Source organism: Mytilus trossulus, chromosome 10 (assembly GCF_036588685.1).
Source record: "Mytilus trossulus isolate FHL-02 chromosome 10, PNRI_Mtr1.1.1.hap1, whole genome shotgun sequence".
Taxonomy (NCBI): Eukaryota; Metazoa; Mollusca; class Bivalvia; order Mytilida; family Mytilidae; genus Mytilus; species Mytilus trossulus.
The window spans coordinates 34,269,972-34,293,304 of record NC_086382.1 but is presented as its reverse complement, the minus strand read 5'-3'; the positions used below and the strand labels follow the sequence as shown (position 1 = coordinate 34,293,304).

The 23,333-nt window shown below is 31.1% G+C and overlaps 1 protein-coding gene across 6 annotated transcripts in view; it reads right to left on the bottom strand.

The window, feature by feature from the left end:
• Window positions 1-5,086: 5,086 nt before the first annotated feature.
• The window catches only part of LOC134687252 (four-jointed box protein 1-like), a 46,789-nt gene continuing 28,542 nt past the window's right edge, over window positions 5,087-23,333 (bottom strand). For 2 of the 6 annotated variants that reach the window (XM_063547394.1, XM_063547392.1), the window contains exon 3: window positions 5,087-7,253. In XM_063547394.1, coding sequence (XP_063403464.1) covers window positions 5,282-6,691 — 1,410 coding nt within the window. In that variant the 5' untranslated portion in view covers window positions 6,692-7,253 and the 3' untranslated portion in view covers window positions 5,087-5,281. Of the gene's footprint in view, window positions 7,254-7,433; window positions 7,556-9,972; window positions 9,992-12,343; window positions 12,481-15,637; window positions 15,825-23,333 lie in introns of those variants that run through there. The other 4 variants (XM_063547390.1, XM_063547393.1, XM_063547396.1 and 1 more) reach the window with 4 other exon arrangements.

Genomic DNA, 23,333 nt, shown 5'->3' with positions numbered 1-23,333 from the left:
GAGGGACTGCATTATTCGGGTTATTTTTTCATACACTCGTACTGAGACGAGATTGCGACACAACTTGTACGTGACCAAACGAAAGCAAAACACAAAACAAAAAAATATGTGATCGGGATCATAATACATAATTTATAGTTTGTTATAAAGTCAGTCTATTTGTGTTACAACGTTTCTTCGATATCATTAACTTTATCATTTTTCGTCACGCAAGTTAAGTTGCTACGAGTGCGAAAACAATTGTTATAATGGTCGGAAGTCTACCGCTTTTAAACGTTGATAACAATCTAGAAAGATAAATGTGTCCTGATAACATAAATTGATATCCAAGATGGCTGCCTCGTTATTCAACTAAACTTAAATGAATTACAGCACATTGTTTTAAATGACCCATTGAATCCGATCACAAGCTTTATCTATACACTTCGACATCCAATTATCAAACATGTGTTTTGTTACCTGGTTTAGTCGCTACATTATGTTATGTTTTAAATTGTTTTATATGGAATCTCTCCAATACACGGACATTAACCACAAGCTAACCCGCTCTTTCAAATAGAGATAACCTTAAGACAGTTTGCCTTTTAATTGGTCATTTTATTTTTTATTAACATTTACAAGTTGCTCCCTGTAAATAAATATATTTCTTGGGTTTTCCTATTTGGAGTTATCTTTGATTTACTACCATTACAGTCACGTGACTGTATATCTGTGAGTCTTTGAGTGTTTTATATATAGTCTATGTAATCACATTGATCGCGTGTTCATTTAGTCTTTGTTTCAACTTCATCAAACAAAATTTACCGTTTGGCCGTTTTCATATGTTACTTAAGATTAATGATATAACGAAATTAGAATCTCTTCTACATATCTTGGCCTTCTGTTCGATATGTACAGACAGATGATTTTAACTTTTCAATCGCCAACTTCCCATTTCGCAGTCGTAACATGTCCTCTGTCCTATTGAATGGCGTTTACATGTCTCAATTGATATGCTTCGCATGTGCATATGCACAATTTACAGACTTTATTAACAGGTGTTGGTGTGCTCCTTACTGAAACAAAGGCTGCCCAAACAAAGTTGCGATGATAAACGATTAAAACAACAATATACCAGTTTAACGACAACCATCCCGAATCTGTCAGTCTCAACTTACTAGCAAGTGTTACTGCAATCTGAGATCTTAATAGTTATCAAAAGTACCAGGATTATAATTTAGTACGCCAGACGCGCGTTTCGTTTACATAAGACTCATCAGTGACGCTCATATCAAAATATGTATAAAGTCATACAAGTACAAAGTTGAATCTTAAGTTGTCCAAATAATCGTCTTGGTCTTTTAATTTTATCGGTTGTGTCATTTTTCCAAGGTGACATTTTGACCAAGTGTGTGTTTGAAGTTCCTTCAATTTTTGTTTGTGATCTTGGTTTGTCTACTTAATCAAATTATGAGATTTCAACATCGGTAAACTACATGTACCTTAGTCTTAATTTTTCCCTTTTGGTTTATTTGTTCGATTATATAGTTATTTAGGTGTTTTTTTATTTCTTTTTCGTGTATTTGTTGTTAACCTAAGCTTTATAAGTTCGTGCACATCGGAAACTGTTTATGTAGATTTTATTGTGTCGTTGGGTTGTGAACAGTCACCATATGTGTCATTTCTGTTATTTGTGTCATTGTTTGTACGGTACACAAGGAATGCATTGACGGATGTATATGTTTGGAAACGTAGTCAACATGTACAGAATCTCTTGCATGCCCTTTCTTTGAAGAAACGACTAGAGCGGTACATCGTAGACAAAATAAATATAAATGCAAAGTATGATTAGTTAAATGAATATACAATATATTGTATTGACACATGTAGCTCTATTGTTTATGTTTATCTTGACGTTTTATGGTTGCTGTTCCAATGAAGTTTATGCCAATCTTCTTTTATTCATTCACCAAATCGGTGACCAAATTCATCGTATCTGCAAGAATGGGAAACAGGCTTCATTTTTTTACACAAATAAGGCCGTTAGTTTTCTCGTTTGAATTGTTTTACATTGTCTCATCGGGGCCTTTTATAGCTGACTATGCAGTATGGGCTTTGCTCATTGTTGAAGGCCGTACGGTTACCTATAGTTGTTATAGTCTGTGTCATTTTGGTCTTTTGTGGACAGCTGTTTCATTGGCAATCATACCACATCTTCTTTTTTATATTAACCCCATATTTTTTTGCTTATGAATGTATCAAGCCAGGCTATCGGGAACATGTTCTATTTATTGTATTGGTTGTTATTTTGGCTTTTCTTTAATGTAGAATTTTCGAATGTTGTTGATTGGTGTACGGTGTGGTGTTGCCTAGGTTATTTGGTAATTCATGATATTGTTTTTATGACTTTATAGAGTAAACTATTTCAATTATGTTGAATTGCCATGTGCATTGCATTCAACGAACCAAGCCAAACTATACGAAAAACAACGTAGACCACTAATTTGGAACAACATACTAAAGATAAAAACTGTAATTGAGTGTAACTTTATAGAATCAACCAAACATGCAACTAACCAATCAAAAACCACAAATCAAAGACAGATAAACAGTTACACCATGGCCAATACAAAAATAGAATAACATGTAAACAATATTCAGCAAAACCAGGAGTAGAAAAGTGAAGATAGAAACAAGAACATGACTCCAATCAAAACTGTTGGTTTATTTAGGTGGTCCGGAAATACCAGCAGCTCATGTTCCATAGTGACGTCCGTCGTGTTTGTCGTGTAAAATTCCATGGATGTACGATACCCAGGATGACAAACACTGGTTTCTTTGACGCACGATCTGTATTTTTTGTTGTTTCATGCTAATCTATGTCGAATCTTTCTTTTATAACTAAAAGGTCATCACATTAAATTGAAGAAGGTGAACATTTTATCTAAAATCAATTCAAATTTCAAATATCAATTACGCAAAATTAAAAAGTTATTGTCAACATGAAAAGCAGATAATGTTTTTGGGTGTTTCCGAAATAATTCGCTTGTCATGTACCCTCGTGCACAATAGTTCAGAAATTCAGACACGGTATTATAAGGAAAAGAGCTAATTCAATCTACTAGTACAGTCAATGTCAACCAAAGTACAGTAGCATGATTAAGTATAACTGAGTATTTTCTATACGATCACCTATAATTGTTAATTTCTGTGTCATTTTGGTCTCTTGTACAGACTCAGAGAGTTGTCTCATTGGCAATCATACCACATCTTCTTTTTTTATATTCAGTACCTCAGTTCCTTTTACAGGTATACTATATTCGTTTTCTATGGAATCCAAAGAGGGAAGAAAACATAGCGCAATACGAACATGCTTGTGCTCAGTACAAATATAACCCAGAGTGTGACCAATTCATGTTATGGCAGTCTCCGGCACATCAAAAAATTTTGCTTTCAGTGCTTCTTTTTAAGACAAGTTTCTTTATCTTTTTGTGTGAACTATATTCAGTTGCATTATTATTTACCAATAATGCAGTTAAAACTATCTCCAGTATACGACAAAATACCAAAGACTGCATTTGTCATGAATACTCGCCTCAAGAGTTTGGATATATCAACATTTCAACGAACTTGATGCTCGATTGCTTTTACAATTTGCTGTGTTTTGTTTTACTGAGATTACCATTAGAGAGGTTTGTTTTAGAAAACTATACGAATTACGCTTAATGTGTAATTATTAAATATTTTAAAATTTTAGTATTATGCATGTACAAAATTTTAAATGTCCTTACAAGAACCTGCAGAAGTGTTGAGTGCACCAAAAAGTCCTCGTTAGGATACCAATTTTCGTGGAAATTGCGAGGAAAGGTGAACCACGAATTTAAATGTTCGAATGAGAAACGGTCTGTATGTTTGTATGCAGACTTTCGCAAAACCATGAAATTAATTATCCACGAACATACATTTTTCCTATAGAACCACAAAAATTTGTACCCACGAAAATAAATGAATCAACAGTACATAGTTTTAAGTGTTCATCTCAACCTGTCACTGTACTAGCATGTATAAATGTTATCTTGTCTAGATTTACACACCTTCTACATGTAAGATTTATATATTGATAAATATTCAGAAAAAAAAGGAAAGCTAGGCAACGGAATATAAGAATGAAAAAAGAGAAAGTGAGCGTATTCAAGATTATTGGTTTTTTAAAAGGTGATTTAAAAAAAAAGAATTGTTACATATTTACTAGTGCAGTTTGAAAAATAAAAACAATAAAAAAAGTATATTATGTTTTGAAAAAAATTTCAACTGTATATTTTTTTAATAAATTAATGAATTTAATAAATTATTGAATCTTCAGATTTAGGTTTCCTCTGTAAGAAAACCCTACTTATTGTTATATATAAAAAGACAATAAGAATCATTAAAGTATTACTTGAAAGTACATGTAGTTTTCAGATAACAATTAACAATTTTGAGAATTAGTGTCAAAATAAATCTGACAGTTTAATTAACAAAAATTTTGATCGTTTACCAAATAAATTTAAGAAATATCAAAGTTTTCTAGTTTTTTTATCATTACTTTTATAAAAGTGATCAAGTCATATATCATCATATTTATTCATTATACTACTAGAGCCAATTTTCAACACCTGTTTTTAAAAAAAGAACTATTTGTACCATGTTTAGAAATTAATAGCATGGAAGAATAAATCACTTTTAAAAGGGTATTACGAATAGTTGTACAATTATGACTTTGAATATAAAATTAGGATTAAAATGTTTATCAACATGCAATGTGTGACTTTAGAAATAAATTAGGAAAACCGTGGTGAAACATTTATAAAAGAAAACTTAAATGGAACAAAACAAAAACACCTTTTGTTACAAGAAAAATTTAAGCTACTATTTATCAATTAAAAAAAAATAATTTATAAACATTTTAATGCATCTATTTGCAGTAACAACCAAAAAATGGGTCCATTAATTTCGGAGGAGTAACTTTTACGCCATTGCACAATTTCACTATAAATCATGCTTTTAGAGGTATCTCAATTTTATATTTTACAGGTATCAACTGTAAAGAGAAAATAAAAGATCTATATATAAAAAATAATTTTAATAAATGTAAATGATGAAATAATGGAATTTGAAAATATTAAATATTTCAATGAAAAACGTAGCACATTTAGTATATAACAAACAAACAAACATGAATACAAAACAAAATTCCCTTTAGAAGGGGCGAAAACAACAAAATTAATCTGGCAAGAATGTATATGGAAACAAAATTCTAATTTCATGAAAACTTCGTCCTGCATCTCTGAATTTGATTATAAATATCATCTACTCTCTGCTGCAAAACTTGTATATTTTTGCGTGGAATTTTTGGTATATATCTATGAAATTGTTCATTGTCTGTAAATAGTTTATGAAGTTCGTCACCTATACTACCAGAAAGATGCAGACGTTCGATTTCGGACGCCGTCGATTTTCGAAAAACACATAATGAATTTAATAAAGATTTATGATATGATGAATATTTTTCTAGCAGACGATATCCATGGAACAATCCAGATTCATTGTCTAGAAATATTAAAGCACCGGAAGTACTTCTCTCTAAATTATGTGCGGGACTGTTCATCATTTGGTCGTTCCATTGTTTGTTGAACATATTATTAACTACCCTGTCTAAATTAGCTGTCAAATAATCGAAAATAACTAAATCCGACCACTGCATTAAATCACATAAAGAATCTTTGGATTTCTGTCCAAGCTCTGTGCTCGGATATAAGTTTTTGTCCTCCCCTCGAAATTCGAGAGGAATGAAAGACGGTTTGAGATTATCTATCCATTTTGTAACTATAATTACTCTATCGTCTGGCCACTGTGCGTTTGCAATTTCAGGCCGGACAGATAGCCATTGGTCACTTTTAGAATCTAAAAGTTTTAATGAAGATGGTGGCACATTTGCAATTTTTAATAATTTGCTAAGATAATAAGAGTATATTTCTCCTTGCATTTGGTCTGTGTTGAGACGATATCGTGCACATGCTTTGCTTGCGTCACGAAAAGTTAACATCCTATTTTGCATCCTTCCACATCCTTCTCCCATTTTCACGATTTTCACAGAATTCACTTTGTCTTTCCATGATGTGTGATCTCCATTGTTAAATCCTGATGGACACATATCTTCTACATTTTTTGTCCAGAAAATTTCAGAAATAACATTTTCTGGCGAAACCACATTAAGGTCAGCGTTCGTAATTTTTCCTTGCGTATCCTTAGTTAATCCATCTTGGTGTAAAGAGCCTTTACTTTGCTTTTGATCTTGGTAATGATTAATAATTCGACCGGTTTGAAGAGTATTAGGTTCAATATAATCCGATGTTCCATTGTTTCTTGCAAATACAACACCGTGTCGAGAGGGTCTCAAGCTACTTAGAGGATTACTGATTGAAAGTTGTTTTCTATGGCCGGCAGGTTGAAACTGATCAACAATTTTTCCTTTGTCATCTTGTGTATTTGATGTGTCCAATACATTATTCAATTCAATTTGGCCATCTATCAAATGTCCAATCTGTAAATTGACTCCATCTCGGGGGTCATTCGTGGGTAATGTTATCACGGGAAGCTGAATTAAAAGTCCAACAAAAACACCAAATGTAAAAGCGATACCCGTCATTGTTATGGCTAGAGATCTCCGCATAACACTATACAAATCCAATTTTAAGTTCACATAAGCTATCTTGATTAGTTTTCTTTCCTGTATTGTCTGGTATACAGTACTTCAGAGTATTTTTTTTCTAAAAAAATATGTTTCTCTAAATATTTCTACTAAGTCCTCACTAGTGAAGTTTTCATATGTCCATACACTAATATTCGTTGTAACTTTCACTTAACTTTTTGATTCCGTCTCAAATACACAAGGTTTTATCTTTCCTTAAAATCCTACAAACAAATTTTCCATGTGCATCATTGTACATTCATATCCAAAATGATCCAACAAGAAAAGTTTCCGTGTTTATATGCTTAAAAAGTTGCTCTGCTGTTTTTCACACTTTGTCTGTATGATTTGAAAGCTTTATCTGCTAATAATTCCTTAATTAGTGTTTGTAACGAGTGTCAAATATTCTCTGTGACAAACAACAGTTCGGTTGTCGGGTTGATCATCGCGGTGAACATTGTCACATCACATGTCATCTACCATGTTTTGATCTTCACACCATCGTTGAACTAAACTTCGTTCGAAAGGTCTTTATCCACGAGAACTGCAAGTAAAAATATTTTTACAGTTTAATATATTATAATGACCGTTGTTATACTCCATGTGAATATAAATCTGTACTAAAACCAATTCATATCGGATTTAGATATTTAATAATAATGCTTTTAAGTTTCTAATACGTCAACATTTCCAATGCGCATGTCTCGAATAAAAAGCAACCTACAATGTCCATATAAAATCGATCCAGGGTTATTAAATTCAATTCAGGTACTACGCCGCCTGCTATTCGGCGTGTTGAAGGTAGACAATTGAACTAAAGAACAGAAAATTTCGAACAAATTAGTCCAGTCGAAATAAAAACTACATACTGTGAATTTATATATTATGTAAAACTGACAATGCGATCAAAAGTAATGTCCCTGCGGGATTCCTTCATTGTCAGCTGTCAATCATTTACCTGTTCATAGTTAATGCATTTTTTGTACAGGGAATACGTTTATGATGCATTGTCAATTTTTTATTGGTAAAGAAAGATCTCGACATTTTAATATTAATGATGATTTTGCGGAAATAGAAGCAATATCTCGAGGTAAATACTTCAAAACCTGTAAACAAATTAGTTTACGAGTCAATTGAAACATATGATAGGCTATTGGACTAGACAAAATTACATCACTTCACCCAACCATTTCATGTTAATATCCGTCATCTTTCAAACATATTGCATAAAATTAAAAGCTAATAAAATTACGATTTCAATTCCAGAGAACATTTTATTTTCTTTTTACATTAAGTCATGTTTTGTTTGCTTATTTTTGAATAAGTCAAGTAACACAAGTTGTAACATCAAATGTATTCTTTAAAGCAAGGACATATATTTTAACATCAATAATATAAACGCTTTTTAAAATAATTATTTTTAAGAAAGTATTTTAAAAATACAATTTTTAATATTTTTTCCCCGTTTTTTCGCCATCTTTTGAAATGTTATATAATTGAATTTTTCAAAAAGACAAGATGTTCATTTTTATTTGTTTTATTTTAATATTTAAATGTCATCAAAAGCGACTTTAATCCTATTATGAGTTTTTAAAAGGTGCTATAGATAGGGAAACGGTTTGCCTGTAGGTAAATACAAGTCCTGTTAAATCAACACTACACCATACCATTTTGTTTAATCCATTGTCTACTTTATTTGTCCACTTAAGTCTTGTGTCAATAATCAATGACTTTACTTACTAAATATTTAACTATTCAATTGAAAATCTTTTCCTAATATTATAATCAAAACAAATCTTTCAATAAACATCGAAAAAAGTCGGAGGACACGAGTCCCTTCAAGAAAGTAGATGAACACGCGAAGATATGTTACGGCGAACTCGATTTGTAGTGATAGGTTAATTTTTAAGAACTAACAAAAACAACAATTATTAAAAGAGACTTGTTTTAAAGATATTTTAGTGCTGTTAAATGCTATCACTAGTGTGCATTATATTATTAGTTATCAGCGTTTTCGTCCCTTTGTACTTGAAAAAGTCGTACTTCTTAGCTTTTCATCGCGCAATGTAACTTTCTGTTAGTTTAGGTTTAAGATATTTTATTTGCAAAAGTAGCAAAAGGGATTGGACACAAGTTATAACAACATAAGGGACGTCCTCTACCAAACATTTCACTGAATTGTATGTAAAAGATCTCTTTATTATTATACATGTCTGAAATGTTTCAGTTGATTTTGTTGTTTCCTATTCAGTTTCTTGTTTAATATAGAAACGTACAAAATGGGACATTGACATTTTTCAAATAACATAGAATACTGAAGAATAAGAATTATAGGTATGTATGTATACAATCACAAATTAAAAAAACCTTTTTTTCGCACGACCCTAGCTTAAAGCGGAACTCATCCCAACAAAGTGTTCATTCAGGAAGAAACAATATAGACTGTAACACGACAAATTCTTGTAATCCGACACTTTATTTATTTCTGATATCAAACCTATTGAGCGATTAAAATGACAAAAATATTTTTTATCACGAAAGGTCATGCAAGGTCGCGATTTCAGAAGCCTATCAAGATACATACTATCTTCTCTTATTTCAAGTACACGTAAGTTTTCAAAATGTAAGTCCAATCTCCATGCCGTGTTTTGTCGACATTTCACATTAATTTTTAATATTCATTATTTTGTTTTTTTTATTCATCCTATGCAAATTTGATAGTGTGACACTTTAATGTAAGAAAAATATAACAACCTTTTTTTGCTTTTATTATAAAGTCGTGGAATTTATTACAGGTGTGCACGATTTGTTCAACAGACAATCAACTAGAGTGTTTTCTATATACGTGCCTAGAAGCAAGTTTTATACGACAAGCTGCATCATATCAAATTTAATTTTATGGTTCCAAAAATTGAAAAACTTTGCATACCATTATTAATAATCACGCAATCTGTTGTTATCAGATTAAAACTTCATTATAAAGAATCAAATTTAATACTTGTGCATCAAGACAAGAATAAACGCAATGAAATAAAAACTGCCTTTAAAAAGTTAGCATCAACTTAATTGAATACTTTGGTTAGAACAGCAATGAAAAATCATCTGTAGAAAAAAATGTGACTTGAAGCTACCGACTTTTTACCATATGGGTTACGCTTCTAAATCTATTAATAGTGATGGTAGCCATATATTGTCAGCAAACTGAACCAAACATTTGAACTTTTATACAAGGCAATAACTGGTTTGGAGATAATGTAACATACCCTTGCAGTAATCCTTCAAGATTGGAAACCCGTCCAACCGAAGTCTTTGAGAATTTTGGTATTTACTGCCATTTTCTTATCTATATCTTTTTCGATTTCCACCAGTACGCGACTTCGGTTATTTATTATTTTATTTTCTATGCCAAAGTTATATATGTGATTTAGTCTATTATCTAACTAATAAGCATCCTTCATAGACACACTGTTATATAACCGATTGAACAATTTACCATGCTCATTTTAGCAGCCAATCAAAACTGTTGTTTCTGGACACCTACACGTATGACCAAGAGCGATGGAATTGTGTAACAATTTCAAGTCATTCTATATTTTGAATTTATCGCTTGTCAGATGATTAATAGTTTTGATGTAATTATGTGTCTACATTAAATAATTAATTTCAGATGCCATATATGCTTAATTAGGAATAATTACAAACTGCCTGTAAGCATATGGGTAAACATGTTTTTTTTTAAGTATACAGTTAAATGTTTCTTTTTTCCGTATCAATGCAGCTCGACCAATGAGGACGGCCTCTCCAGTTGCAGTTTCATTTAGCACCATTCAAATGAGAAAGTTTTCGAACTTGCTTATGACGAAACTACGAATAAAAAATCAACAAACATTTGCCATTACTTTTTATCAAAACGAGACACATGTGTTTTGTCAAGTCCAACTAAAGCTGATTTTGGCAGCAAAATTAACAGCCCTGGTATTTCGCCAATTTAAAATAAAATTCTTTCAAGTTGATTTAGGTACACGGAAATATTTACTTTTAGCTATACATAAACAAAGGGCCCTGAAGCTCAGACAAATTAGTTTTAATACGTTATCTATATAAACCAGGACACATGTACTTACAATACATGTATGTAGACTAATTTTATAAATTATAATAATTAAAATATGACACCTTTCTTCGATAGCCTAGTACAATTACGCTAGGCAATATAAAACATGCACCTGTTTTTTATTACCACAATTCTTCATCGTTTACACCATACCATGAATACTTAAACAAGGACAGTTAAAATGTTTATGTAAAACCTGAACAGAAAAGACGAAGAATCTATGTCCCGGATTTTTTTGCAGCGGTTATATATTTAGAGACAAAGCACATGCAAACAAAAATTAGGAAACGAAAAAAAATCGTCTTCGTATCTTCAAAGTCGTTAATAAGTTCCACGCAGTTTATGATGCTTGTTGGTCTTAGGCTGATTCGATCTCTGAAGCAACAAAAGTAGGTCAAACGCGTTAAACCAAAACAGAAAATTCTACCACCCTCTGAATCAGCTATGAACATTGGTTGTGTAGATACTTTTTTGCAGAATATAAACCTTTATCATATGTCTTGAAGCTTGAAAGAATGTAGAGGAACACCAAATGTTGAAAAGGGTAGAGGTATACAAGAACAATTAAAAATCCCAGAAATAGAACTCGTATTTTAATAATGTAACAGGTTTAACTTTTCATGACATCATTTTCCTATATAGCATCAATTCTTAAAGTAAAAGGTATACGTGATCTTTTCAATTCGTAAAAAATGTATATAAAGATCCGCTTTCATGATGACCGTATTTCAGCCAAAAAGGGTAAAAATGTTCGACACCAAATTTGATTTTTATGTTTATGATCGATAAGTTATTTTTACATATGATGGTACTTCAATACATTATGTTACACGTATAAAACATATGCGACACCAATCCGATTGAAACATCAAAGACCGATCTATAGCCAGTCACCGATTGAGATATAAAAGGAATAGATATAGGAAGATGTGGTGTGAGTGCCCATGAGACAACTCTCCATCGAAATAACAATTTAAAAAAGTAAACCATTATAGGTCAATGTACGGTCTTCAACACAGAGCCTTGGCTCACATATTCAAATAGATTACTACTACTACGGTACAAATGTTAATTTTGTACAGATTTTGGTAATTTAAAAATAATGAGACTGGTTCTTATTTGCCAGCATCACTACCAGGACGGAGAAGAATCTTATGCTACAGTATACAGTTATCCGAAACTAAACAAAACACATTATTTTCAACTTACTTTAATACATTACTACATGCAAACAATCACTGAAGTAAATTTCCCCCTCATTTTACTTTATAAAAGTATTAGAGAAACTTGGAGAGTTCTATTATAATAGGATAATAATCAAATCAGTAAAATATTTGCATACTCTGAAATTACTTTAATTTCTAATTTCTCAATCTCTTATGTGTACCGTTTTGATATCAAATTTCATGTACAACTACAAAATTTAATCGACCAGTTTTAAACAATCTCGACAGAAAATAAAAGGTAAAAATAACACGAGGAAATAAAAAGATTAAAAAATGTTAAGAATTTTATCAAACCTTTGAGGAAATTCCAAAGTCCTTGCTTAACTAGAAATGTCCGTTGTTCTTATGTACGAAACTGACAACAATGATAAAAAAAAATACAACATATCCAGACAAAGCTTTGAACTTGTCTTATTTTTTAAACACGTACATGTAATTACTAGTCAACAGTTTGTGATTAATTTCAAATGGCCAAAGTGTTGACAAACGTTATGTAACATGTGAAAAAGACACATTTTTGAGATATTTTATCTAGTCATAAAATTAAGACAAATTTTGATGGATTGCCCTATCTTATACAACCTATATATAGTAATTGAAGATCAACTTGTCGACTGAGTAATTTAATAAATATATTCTACATCAAATTACATTTCATTCAAATGTAATTTAAGGAATTTTTAAGATTGATCATGGTCTACGACAAATTATTCAATCATACATATTCTAAAAATATGAATTGTGAAAGTTAAATGTAATATTTTTACTATTAAAAATAATTAAAAAGGGATGAAATTTCCTCAACGCACACGAATAAATTATTTTTTTAATAATGAATTTACGGTCATTATACCGAAAATGGGCGTACTGAATCGCAAAACGCATAATGCCTTGAAAACCAATGTCCCATGGAGAGGGAACAAATTTGAATTGAAAAAATTCAATTTAACAGATCATGACTTTACATTTCTATTTTTTCTATGCACTTTGAATGGTAATTAGTTCTATCATGGGGTTTTTAACGCTGGTAATGTGCCTCATCTCGTAGTATCTATTAAACATGTTAAACATTAAACTCTTTGGTCGGTGTTCTAACACATACCCCATTTCCATTCTCAATTTTATCAAAAAATATTATTCAACATTTATATTTCTGAAAAGGTTAACAAAGTAATATATTTATAATTGGCCCAAACATAACTGCATGTTCTCAAATTTGATAAAATAACCTATTAACACAATTTGCTGACAATGATAAACAACGGACAATTTATCATTCACTTATAAAAACTAGGCAGTGGTTATTATTATGATTGAGATATGATACGAAATTAACATTTGAGTCAAACATGATTGAAAAAATAATAATCATGACAAAAACTTCAACGACCATTTGTTAAAAGTTATGAAGTCACTATATTACAAAAAAAAAAAAAATTATAATGCCACCAAAATGGCCATATCAGTCTCTAAAGTCATATAAGTATAGAATTGAAACACAGGTTGAACGATATTCATTAAAACAGAGACCCATAAGGATTACATGCCTTACCACCGTCTTTTCATAAAAATAAGTAAAGCGTCAGTCGAATGAAAGCCGATTTTATAAGCCAAAGTAACATGACAAGAATTGTCAACTAATAAACTTTAAATGAACAAGAAACACATCTTGAAGCAAGGTAACGCATCTTGTGCGGTAAAGTTCAACTTTATATAGTTGAAATCTGAGTTTCAAATGAATATGACATACAGAAGTTAAGTTAACATAAACATTTAAATTCTATCCAAACTGTGAACGAAAAATAACAAAATTTTGAATAAAATAAAAACACCAGCATTTGCTGCCACCAAATATAAACACATTAGTGCTAATGTGTTTAATACCGTGAAGTCTCCATCATTAAATGACCCGGTCATTCAAAATGAGAATTTCCCCCTCGTCCTGAATCATTCATTCTACCAATTATAATGTCCTTTCTCAACATTTGATTGACAAAATCTTTAAATGACCATTTAATAAACTTGTTTGACAACGATTTCTTCTGACCATTCACATAACCCGGCGACAGAGCGAATCGAACAAAACCTAAATCACCAGGAGAGCAATTTAATACCCGACCTAACAATAGCTAAAGCTATGTCTAATTATCAGTGGGATGTTTCTTTCCTCAAGCAAAAAACTGATTCCACTAATTATCCCAGATTTGTTCAATTCCTGGCGTATTAACTTGATTCCGACTGAGACATGAAAGATTTGTTTTGTTCTCGACAGGTCAATCCGGCCATTGCTGTATTCTTCTATATTCATCTGTCAGTGGTCATTAGTTGAAGTACATTGTAAGCTTTTTATCTATTTTCCTCATTATCAGATTTACCCCGTATGTTACCTATAATCCCTTTAGAAATGTATAGACTTATACAACAGAAGAAAACAATGAAAATGAGAGAATAAAAGAATAATTGATAAAGTGCCATCTGTATAGTGGTTTGTTAGTGGAACCAATTTTGACACATACTACGAACAAAACCCTTTCTATAACCACCGGTCAAAGCTCATTACCTATTTATACATACAAGCAATTATCTTAATGAGTTAGTTCATTATTCGTTACTCAATTAATATGATAATAAAATCAAATTAACTTACATTATGATAAGAAATGCATAACAGAAGTTTGAAGAAACGATTTGACACGAACTGGACAGTATATTTGATATTATGCAGGTTTTTACCGACTCAGAAAAAAACCTGTTTAAAGTGAGTTCTCTGTTTGGATAAAAAAAAATATATTGAAACATCGACGATCAGCATTTATTCATTTAAGTTAAGCAATCAATTTGCCTTCTGATCCAAATTTTTCTTACTGATTAAAGTTTGGCTGTTGTTTCTTTATTTGTTAAAGTATAATGGGTTGTAACAGAAGTTAGTCGAGATGATTCGTTTAATTTAATCTTTTAACTAAAAAGTTATTCGAAGCAACTTGTTTCAGACAAGCCGGTTATTTGTATTAAAACCTTCGCCTTATATAGACATGCATTTAACAGTTACAACCACAAAAGATTTATGCAGATATTACAACAACGCAAACAAGTGTTGCTGGTTTAACTTTGGGTAAAATATAAAACTTTGTATAGAAATCAAGATACAAGTCAGATAAAGTTGATAAATACCATGTCTGTAATCTTGAGTCAAAAGAAAAGTTAATCCGTGTACATTAGTTGCACATGTATGCTCATTTTCTATATTTGAAATGGTGACAACAGCAACGCACTTACCACTTTTTTAGAAAAGATGCGACTAAAACTTATTGTTTTTCATTTTTACATCAACATGCATGCTGATTTTAAATAAATTCCGGTTAACCGTGTACACCTCTTTGACCACTCAAGTGTTATATGAGCATATAAGTTAAATTTTCCAAATTACAACCAAATATGATAATAAAATATCTCAATGAATAGATAATATAATCAGTGTTCAAAGTTTAAAAACAAATAAAATGTAAATATATAAACAACTTTAAACATTATTATAACTTTTCGAGATGACATGATAAAATTTAACCAAGATTGTTTTAGCCTTCCTACCTTATTAATGTGACCGAAGCCTCCAGCATACAACACCACTAACAAACAGGACAGAGATATAATACATTAATAAATTCAGGTTGGACTTTAATAAAGTTTTAATGCCGTAACAATATTCTCCTTCTCTATTGTAATCTCGTTCCACGTGGTTTCACAAGCAGTTTTGATACGAGATGAGAATTTTATGTGTCATTGATAGGGCACCTTCATCATTGAAGCGGACAATAGTCGTCACTGAGCACGCAATACCAACGAATACTCGGGTATCACCGCGGGTCAGGTATCACTAAAGACCTAAAAGAATCCCTGGGTAGGTTGCATCTATGGTCTTTTGAAATGTCCCACGGGTTCTATTATGTTTATATATCTTCCGTATCATGTTTAAATTACGACGCCGATTAACTGATATAAAAGCTTGCATTAAAACATTTTATATATCCTTACCTTTGGTAAGTTTATACCCGTCCGTATATACTGTTTTGTGAAAAATTTAAATGGATACAATAGAATTTTTACATTAGGTTGAATCACCCGACACCTGTTTTTCAGAGAAGAAAAGAAAGGATCAGATGTAAAATTATTAAGAATTTCTTATGTCACACAAAACAGTTTTCAGTCCGTTTCGTGTACTATTTTTTTTGCAATCCTCGTGTGAAAATTTAACTTTCTTATGTCTGTCAAAAGATGAGATGCATTGGAATAGGAGAAACCGCAATTAGAGAGCATGCCAACTCTGAAGAACAAAGGATAACATAAAATTTAAGTCTTTTAAAGAAGTTTATGCATTATGCAATATCTGCTCAGACATATTCATTCAAAACACGTAAATTTAACAATCATATCTTATAACTGAATTATTCATGAACATTTTAAGAAAAATGAAATCTCATATTTTTCACCTCATTATATTTTTCAGTCAAACATTTTTCAACATATTTCAATATAAAAGAGTTATCGTACACTAAATATATGTATATAACCATTATAACGTGACCGTCAATTTTTTTATTTTTTTTTATCCTGTTTAATATTTTAGTGCTTGCTATGATAAACACTCATAATGCTGTAATGAAGCCACTGTATATTACAACAGCTATATACTTTTTCCAGCGTGAAAAAAAAAAACAAAGTTCGGATTTAAGTATCAAAAAATAAACGCAAGTTTTGATAAAACTAAATATGTAATTTCAAAAGAAGAGACTATGCAGTGAAACCAGTGAGACCAGTAACTCAAATGAAAAGTAATGAACAGTCTCAGCTGTATAACCAAGTTTAACATGAAGTTTTCACCTTGCTACTGGTTAATTTTGTTATTCAAATTCTTCCAAAAGCAAATAAAAATCATTTGTTCAGTGAATCATTATTTATTCCGTTTTCTTTGCATCACGATTAATTACGTTTTGTTATGATTCGTTACGTTTCTGTGAATCATCATTAATTGATTCATAAAGTTTTCAGTAAATTATGAATTATTACGTTTTCTGTGAATCTTGATTCAGTGCGTTTCTGTGAATCATGATTCATTACGTTTTTTTTTGTGAATCGCGATTCATGTCGTTTAATGTGAATCATGATTCATTACGTTTTATGTGAATCATGATTCAACAAGTTGGCTCTAAAGATGCATCTGTTACATGCTCGCAGTCTTTTAACTGCACGATGAACTTTAAAACAATAGAGGTGGAGGCTGACATCCTTGCAAAACTGTTACACGATAATCTTTATCAGTCATTGAACTTGTCCTTTTATAAAAGATATTTTCAGAACACAGATTAACTGTTTACATTTATTAATCATGAAGGTATCTAATTTCGGTGTGAAAAGATAAAATCTGATATCCACTCTCATAAAAAGGAACTTAAATTTGTAAGATTTCAACCTAAAAAAATATATGAACGATTCTTTTATAGTAAACTAATTGTTGTATAAGACTACAAACACATTTTGACATGCATTTAGCCTTTATGTGCCGTATAACATTCATTACAAAAATGGCAATTGTTATTTTTATAATGTAAAAGTCAATACAGTGTAATTACTTTAACAACGGGTATTCTGTCCCGGCATTGTTCCGGGATTTATAGCCCAACATGAGGTATCATCAGTTTTGTATATCAAATGTATACCTGTTGTTCGGAATAATAGACCTTGTCTTGTGTATAGGTGATTTATTCTGCTGAAGCCTGTTCTTAACGACTATCCTTCAATTACACTACGTAACTTTATGGCCTAATGTGATTGCATAATTTTAAACATTGTCCTGATGGAGGGGGAGGGGGGTGAAATTGATAATGTTAGGCTTAATACAAATTGAAAGCAAAGTATGGGTCATTCTGACATAAAAATTAAGTGAAATGATAGTTTGATTAGGGTGTACTATCACAATGAAAGATTCAGAACGAGAAAAACAATTATTATCATATATAGGGGTAATTCACTTGAAAAAAACAAACAAAAAAAACCCAGAACTTTTTAAAGAAAATATTCGTTTTTGTTGTATATAGGAGATACTACTACTAAGTATATACATTTTAGATTAAAAAAATAAGAATAATTTGTATACTATTATAATTATTTAAAGGCACGCACCCTCCAAATCTCGTTATAGAAAATTAATATATACAATTTCCCCCAAAAAACTTTTATTCAATATCCTATTTTTAGGATAACAGCCGTTAGGCAACACACCCATCTAGATGTCAGTTTTAAAATGCTTGTTCGAAGCTTTTTACAATTCAGTGCAGCAAAACTATGATGATTATATGAAAAGCTTAGATGAAATAGATTATGCCAATCTTACAAAACAACGAGACCATCATATAACAGCCCTTTGACGTGTTGTGCAAAAACTGCTCAGACATTTGCATTCCAACTGTGCAAAGTTAACAACAGTATAATATTACTAAATTATTCATGAATTTTAATAATAAATGAAATCTCAAATTCTAGACCTTATGATAGTTTCCATCGTGACTTAGTCAAAGAAACTTTATCCATAGTTATTGTAATTCGGGTAACTAAACCTTTTTCTGTCAACAAGATGTCATAGACTTTAAAATTTCGCGTTGGTTTAAAGAAAGTATTCTCCATGTGCTATTTTTTTCTTTAAAAATGTTATAGAATTCCGGTACCCCGGTATATATTACATATTTCATTTAATATTTTGCACACTTATGAACTACAAGATGACCAATTCAAACATGAATAAACTCGTAAAAGGCACCCAGATATATAATGATTTGGTGCGGCATATGAAATAATGTCAAAATATGCATACGCGCAAAATGCAAACACAACTGATCATTTTGCACTAATTCAATATTATCGTTCGTGGAATTTTGGTCCATCTGCATCTTATATACGAAAGTAATGTTTCGATACTACCATTATTTACAACGATCATTATTTCGAATTCTGAACAGGTATATGATATTTTAACAAAAATATAGAATGAAACTCGAGAGGCCAAAAAGTCAACAAATGGTTTTTGTTATTAATTCTATGCCATTCATGGTAACATAGCTACCCCATGTAACTGTTCTGTTTTAATGTTATGGTATTGGGCGTGTTTGATTAAGGTTAATCCAGGAATCTACATCAAGCGAATTACATGAAACAATATGTTTCACTTTCGTGTGATTGACCAGAACTTACAAGTTATGTTTGCCTTTTTCCAATAAACAAGAATTGAATTTATTGACAAGTTACATTGTTCTGTTTTCACAACTGTGGCTTTAAGTTACAAAATTTTAATATTTTATATATTTGTCAAACAAAAAACCATAAGATAACAGTACATAGTTAATGAATCATACTATTGCTTTATCTATCGATATTTAATTTCATAGATAAAAATGTTATTTTTACATAGATATGTATAATTTTTTGTGCAGAAATCAAAATTTATAATTCAATTCTTATGCAGTTGTCAATCACGGCATATGTCTGCGACAAGTATTATGATTGATGATTTAAAATTTGTCGATTATTACATTTTGAAATGTAACATGCTGTGACCATAATAAAAAGTGGTAAAACCGAGTAAAGTACGCATTTTCTATCATTATTTATTGCATTAGATGTTTGATAAGATATATTGACAGTTATACATGCAAGTATCATCACTTGTAGTCAATCAAGCTTCGTTACATAACATGCAGCCAATCAAACTTCGTCAATACAAAAAATAAATAAAAACAAGCCTTTAGGTCAGCACGACTATTATCATTACAAGACAAATTAAACAATACACTTATGTTTATTTGCTATGCACTTTCTTTAAATGTAGTGTACTGTTTTACAGTTTGATGTATATGTCTACCATAGTGATAGATTTTGTCACTTAATTGCTAGTTATAGGTCAGCTGCTTAACACCGGAACTTTGACGGTTCCCTGCATGGAATAAGATAAAATAACTTTTTTTGAGCGTGAAAAAGTTTGTCTTTGTCGTAACCCTCATCAAGAAGGATAAATACCATGAAGCGAAAGGTGTAAACATACCTGAATTACTAAAGCAGCGGAATGACCTGAATGGCCTTAGTAAACTACAGCAGGTTAGCTTTTACGAAAAACTTGCTCAAATATGAATAACTTCCTTCTAAACAGAAAACGAATAAAACTTGCAGATGATGGTATAATGATCTTTGTTTTCGATGATAAAAGACCCACCTAAGACGTAAAATTAAGGAATTCAATCAGTATACAATAACAGTATAATTAATCATGCATAAATATTTTAAATAGTAATCCTTTTGTTTTCTCGTATTTCTTGCAGATATTGAAAAAAGCTTTAGTTCGTGTAAGTGATATATGCTTGATAAAGTTATCTTTCGGTAAAAACGCATCAGTTACTTATCAATTTCGACTATTTATTCGTTTGTTTTGATTATTTTTATCGTTTTGTTCTAAAATGTCCAACAAACCATTTGTGTAAAGCCCTAAATTTAATTTAATGTTGCATGATTTGCGTAAGAAACGTCAAGTAAAACACCTATGCCTAGTGAGTCATAACTGTTCCGTTGTTCATATATCATTCTTTAAATAAATTTAAAAGATAAATTGAAATAATGCATTGACATTCCAATCTTGTCTTAATGAAGAACGTTTGTTAAACCAGGATTGTCGTAGTCAATACATTCTTGCAATTTGAGTTGAATTTTTTCCTGGTAATTCGGGTCTTCGAAACTTTTGTGTACACAATAACTGTAAACATTCAGTTTGTGAAATAAAAATAATGAAAAAACTTCAAGAACTCACAAAAAATACAGTATATATTATATACCACTGCACTATTGCTTCATATCGAGTTAAGTTTTAAACATGAGAAAGCTAAGTAAAAAAAACCGAATTAAGTTTCCTTATATTTGTTTGTTTATTCATAGACATACACTATTTTGAGGCGTTTGTATTTAATTGGTGGAAAGGGGATTTATTTTAAAGAGAAAAAGTGAGTACATCAGAGGACAATCAAAAACCAGCAGCCAACGAAAGTCTGACAGCAACCGTTGGCAAAAGAAAAAAAGAGAGAACAGACAAGATCAGTCATATGAACACCACAAATAGAAAACAAAAGATCTAGCAACATAACTCCAACCTAAAGGGGGATCATGTGAACACCACAAATAGAAAACAAAAGATCTAGCAACATAACTCCAACCTAAAGGGGGATCATGTGAACACCACAAATAGAAAACAAAAGATCTAGCAACATAACTCCAACCTAAAGGGGGATCATGTGAACGCCACAAATAGAAAACAAAAGATCTAGCAACATAACTCCAACCTAAAGGGGGATCATGTGAACGCCACAAATAGAAAACAAAAGATCTAGCAACATAACTCCAACCTAAAGGGGGATCATGTGAACGCCACAAATAGAAAACAAAAGATCTAGCAACATAACTCCAACCTAAAGGGGGATTGTGTGAACACCACAAATAGAAAACAAAAGATCTAGCAACATAACTCCACTGCCCTAAAAGGGGATCATGTGAACGCCAAAGAAGTATATAATCAACATATATTTTTATTTTTATACATTTCAAATTACTATACCAAACAATGTTAGTTTTTCTTGTGGAACTGAATATCCCACCTAGAACCGTCAGCATACTATACGACACGTGTTCATAAGGGAGAGGTTAAATTGAGATGCAGGTTTTATAATTACCACACACACTCACCATATTTGTTTCAAATTATTGTGTTGCTCAGTACAAAACGGCAGCACTAAGCTACCTAACAGCGATACTACATAAAGCCTTTTGTACCTCAAATATATGTTCTTTTTATGGTCTATATCAAGTGGATTTGTATTCATCTTGAAAAGATAAATTCTATTTAAGATGAAATAATTATGCAAGCGAACAGTAGGATATTAAACACTCTACATTAATCAAAATTGTTATCAGCGCAAAAATGTTAACTGCACAAAACTGATGAGAAAATAAACTGTCCATCTGGTATTTGTTCTTGACTACGTAAAAAGACCAGTTTCTAGAGGTACAGTACAGACTGCAATTATTTGACTGTCGTCTGCTTTTCCAGTTTGAACTAAATCACGCGCTACTCAATATAACGTCTGCAGCGGTCAATTTGTCGCGATCCACGAAACGTTTTTTTCTTTTCATGTTTCAACCCTGCATGAAATTTTAAATTATCAAAGATAAAAATATTATGAATAACAAAATTATTTAGCAACATATAAATGCAGATTATTCAAATATTAAACGATTTGTTTGATGTTGAATTAAAGAAATAAAAACAGTTATGATAATTTCATTGTCAATATTAAGAATTTTTGTCAGAACCCCAATTTCATATTTGAGTTTCTACTTTTTTATTTACTTTAATGTTTAAATCACAAGTTTGGAACTATACATGTATTTTATAGATACCACTTTCAAGCTTTTGAACCGAAACCAAATGACAAGTTCAAAACTTGGCTTTCTTTTCCATAACATGGACAATACAAACTATTCTTTGGCTGTTTAATTTGTTTCAACTTCAAAATATCAACTTATTTGATAAATACTCTCAAAAACTTTGAAATTAAACACTTGATTTCAAAATTTGACAGATTTTGCATAATTTTTAACAACCTTAAAATCTTCAAATCATGACCTTTTAGCACTGTTACGTCATGTAAAGTCAGCCTAGGTTTGATAATTAAAACTTCGATCTTATATTAAAGTCAAGTGTGTGACAATATTAAAACATGTAGGATTTGAAGACGTTTTCGGCATATTTAAACATTCGAGTTTGAAGCATATGCAATTGCATAATTTCTATAAAAAAAGTGTCGTCCGTATTCTTTAAAATGCCCATCGTATGTCTAGGCCCTACAAAAACTGCAAGTTTTTAGATATAAAGAAAAAAATCATTGTTCATTTTTTGACAAACATGATTTGAGTTTATTGTTTATCATCTTTATTGTTCTCCTCAATCTAGAGTTTTGCACGACGAATAAAACTTTGACTATGGGATTCCGGAGTCAATTTGTCAGTTGCCTCTTAGCTGTTTTTGGCCTTTGTGGGGTTTGATAAATCCTCTATGTTTTTCTACCAAACTAGTTTCGAAAAAGTTAGAAACCGAAACATGTTTTACATTTGTTTTTAAAACTCGAACCAGTTTCCTAAACATCAAATCTCGTCGTATTATTTGAACAGTTAAAAAAAACTCATGTCAAAAACAAGT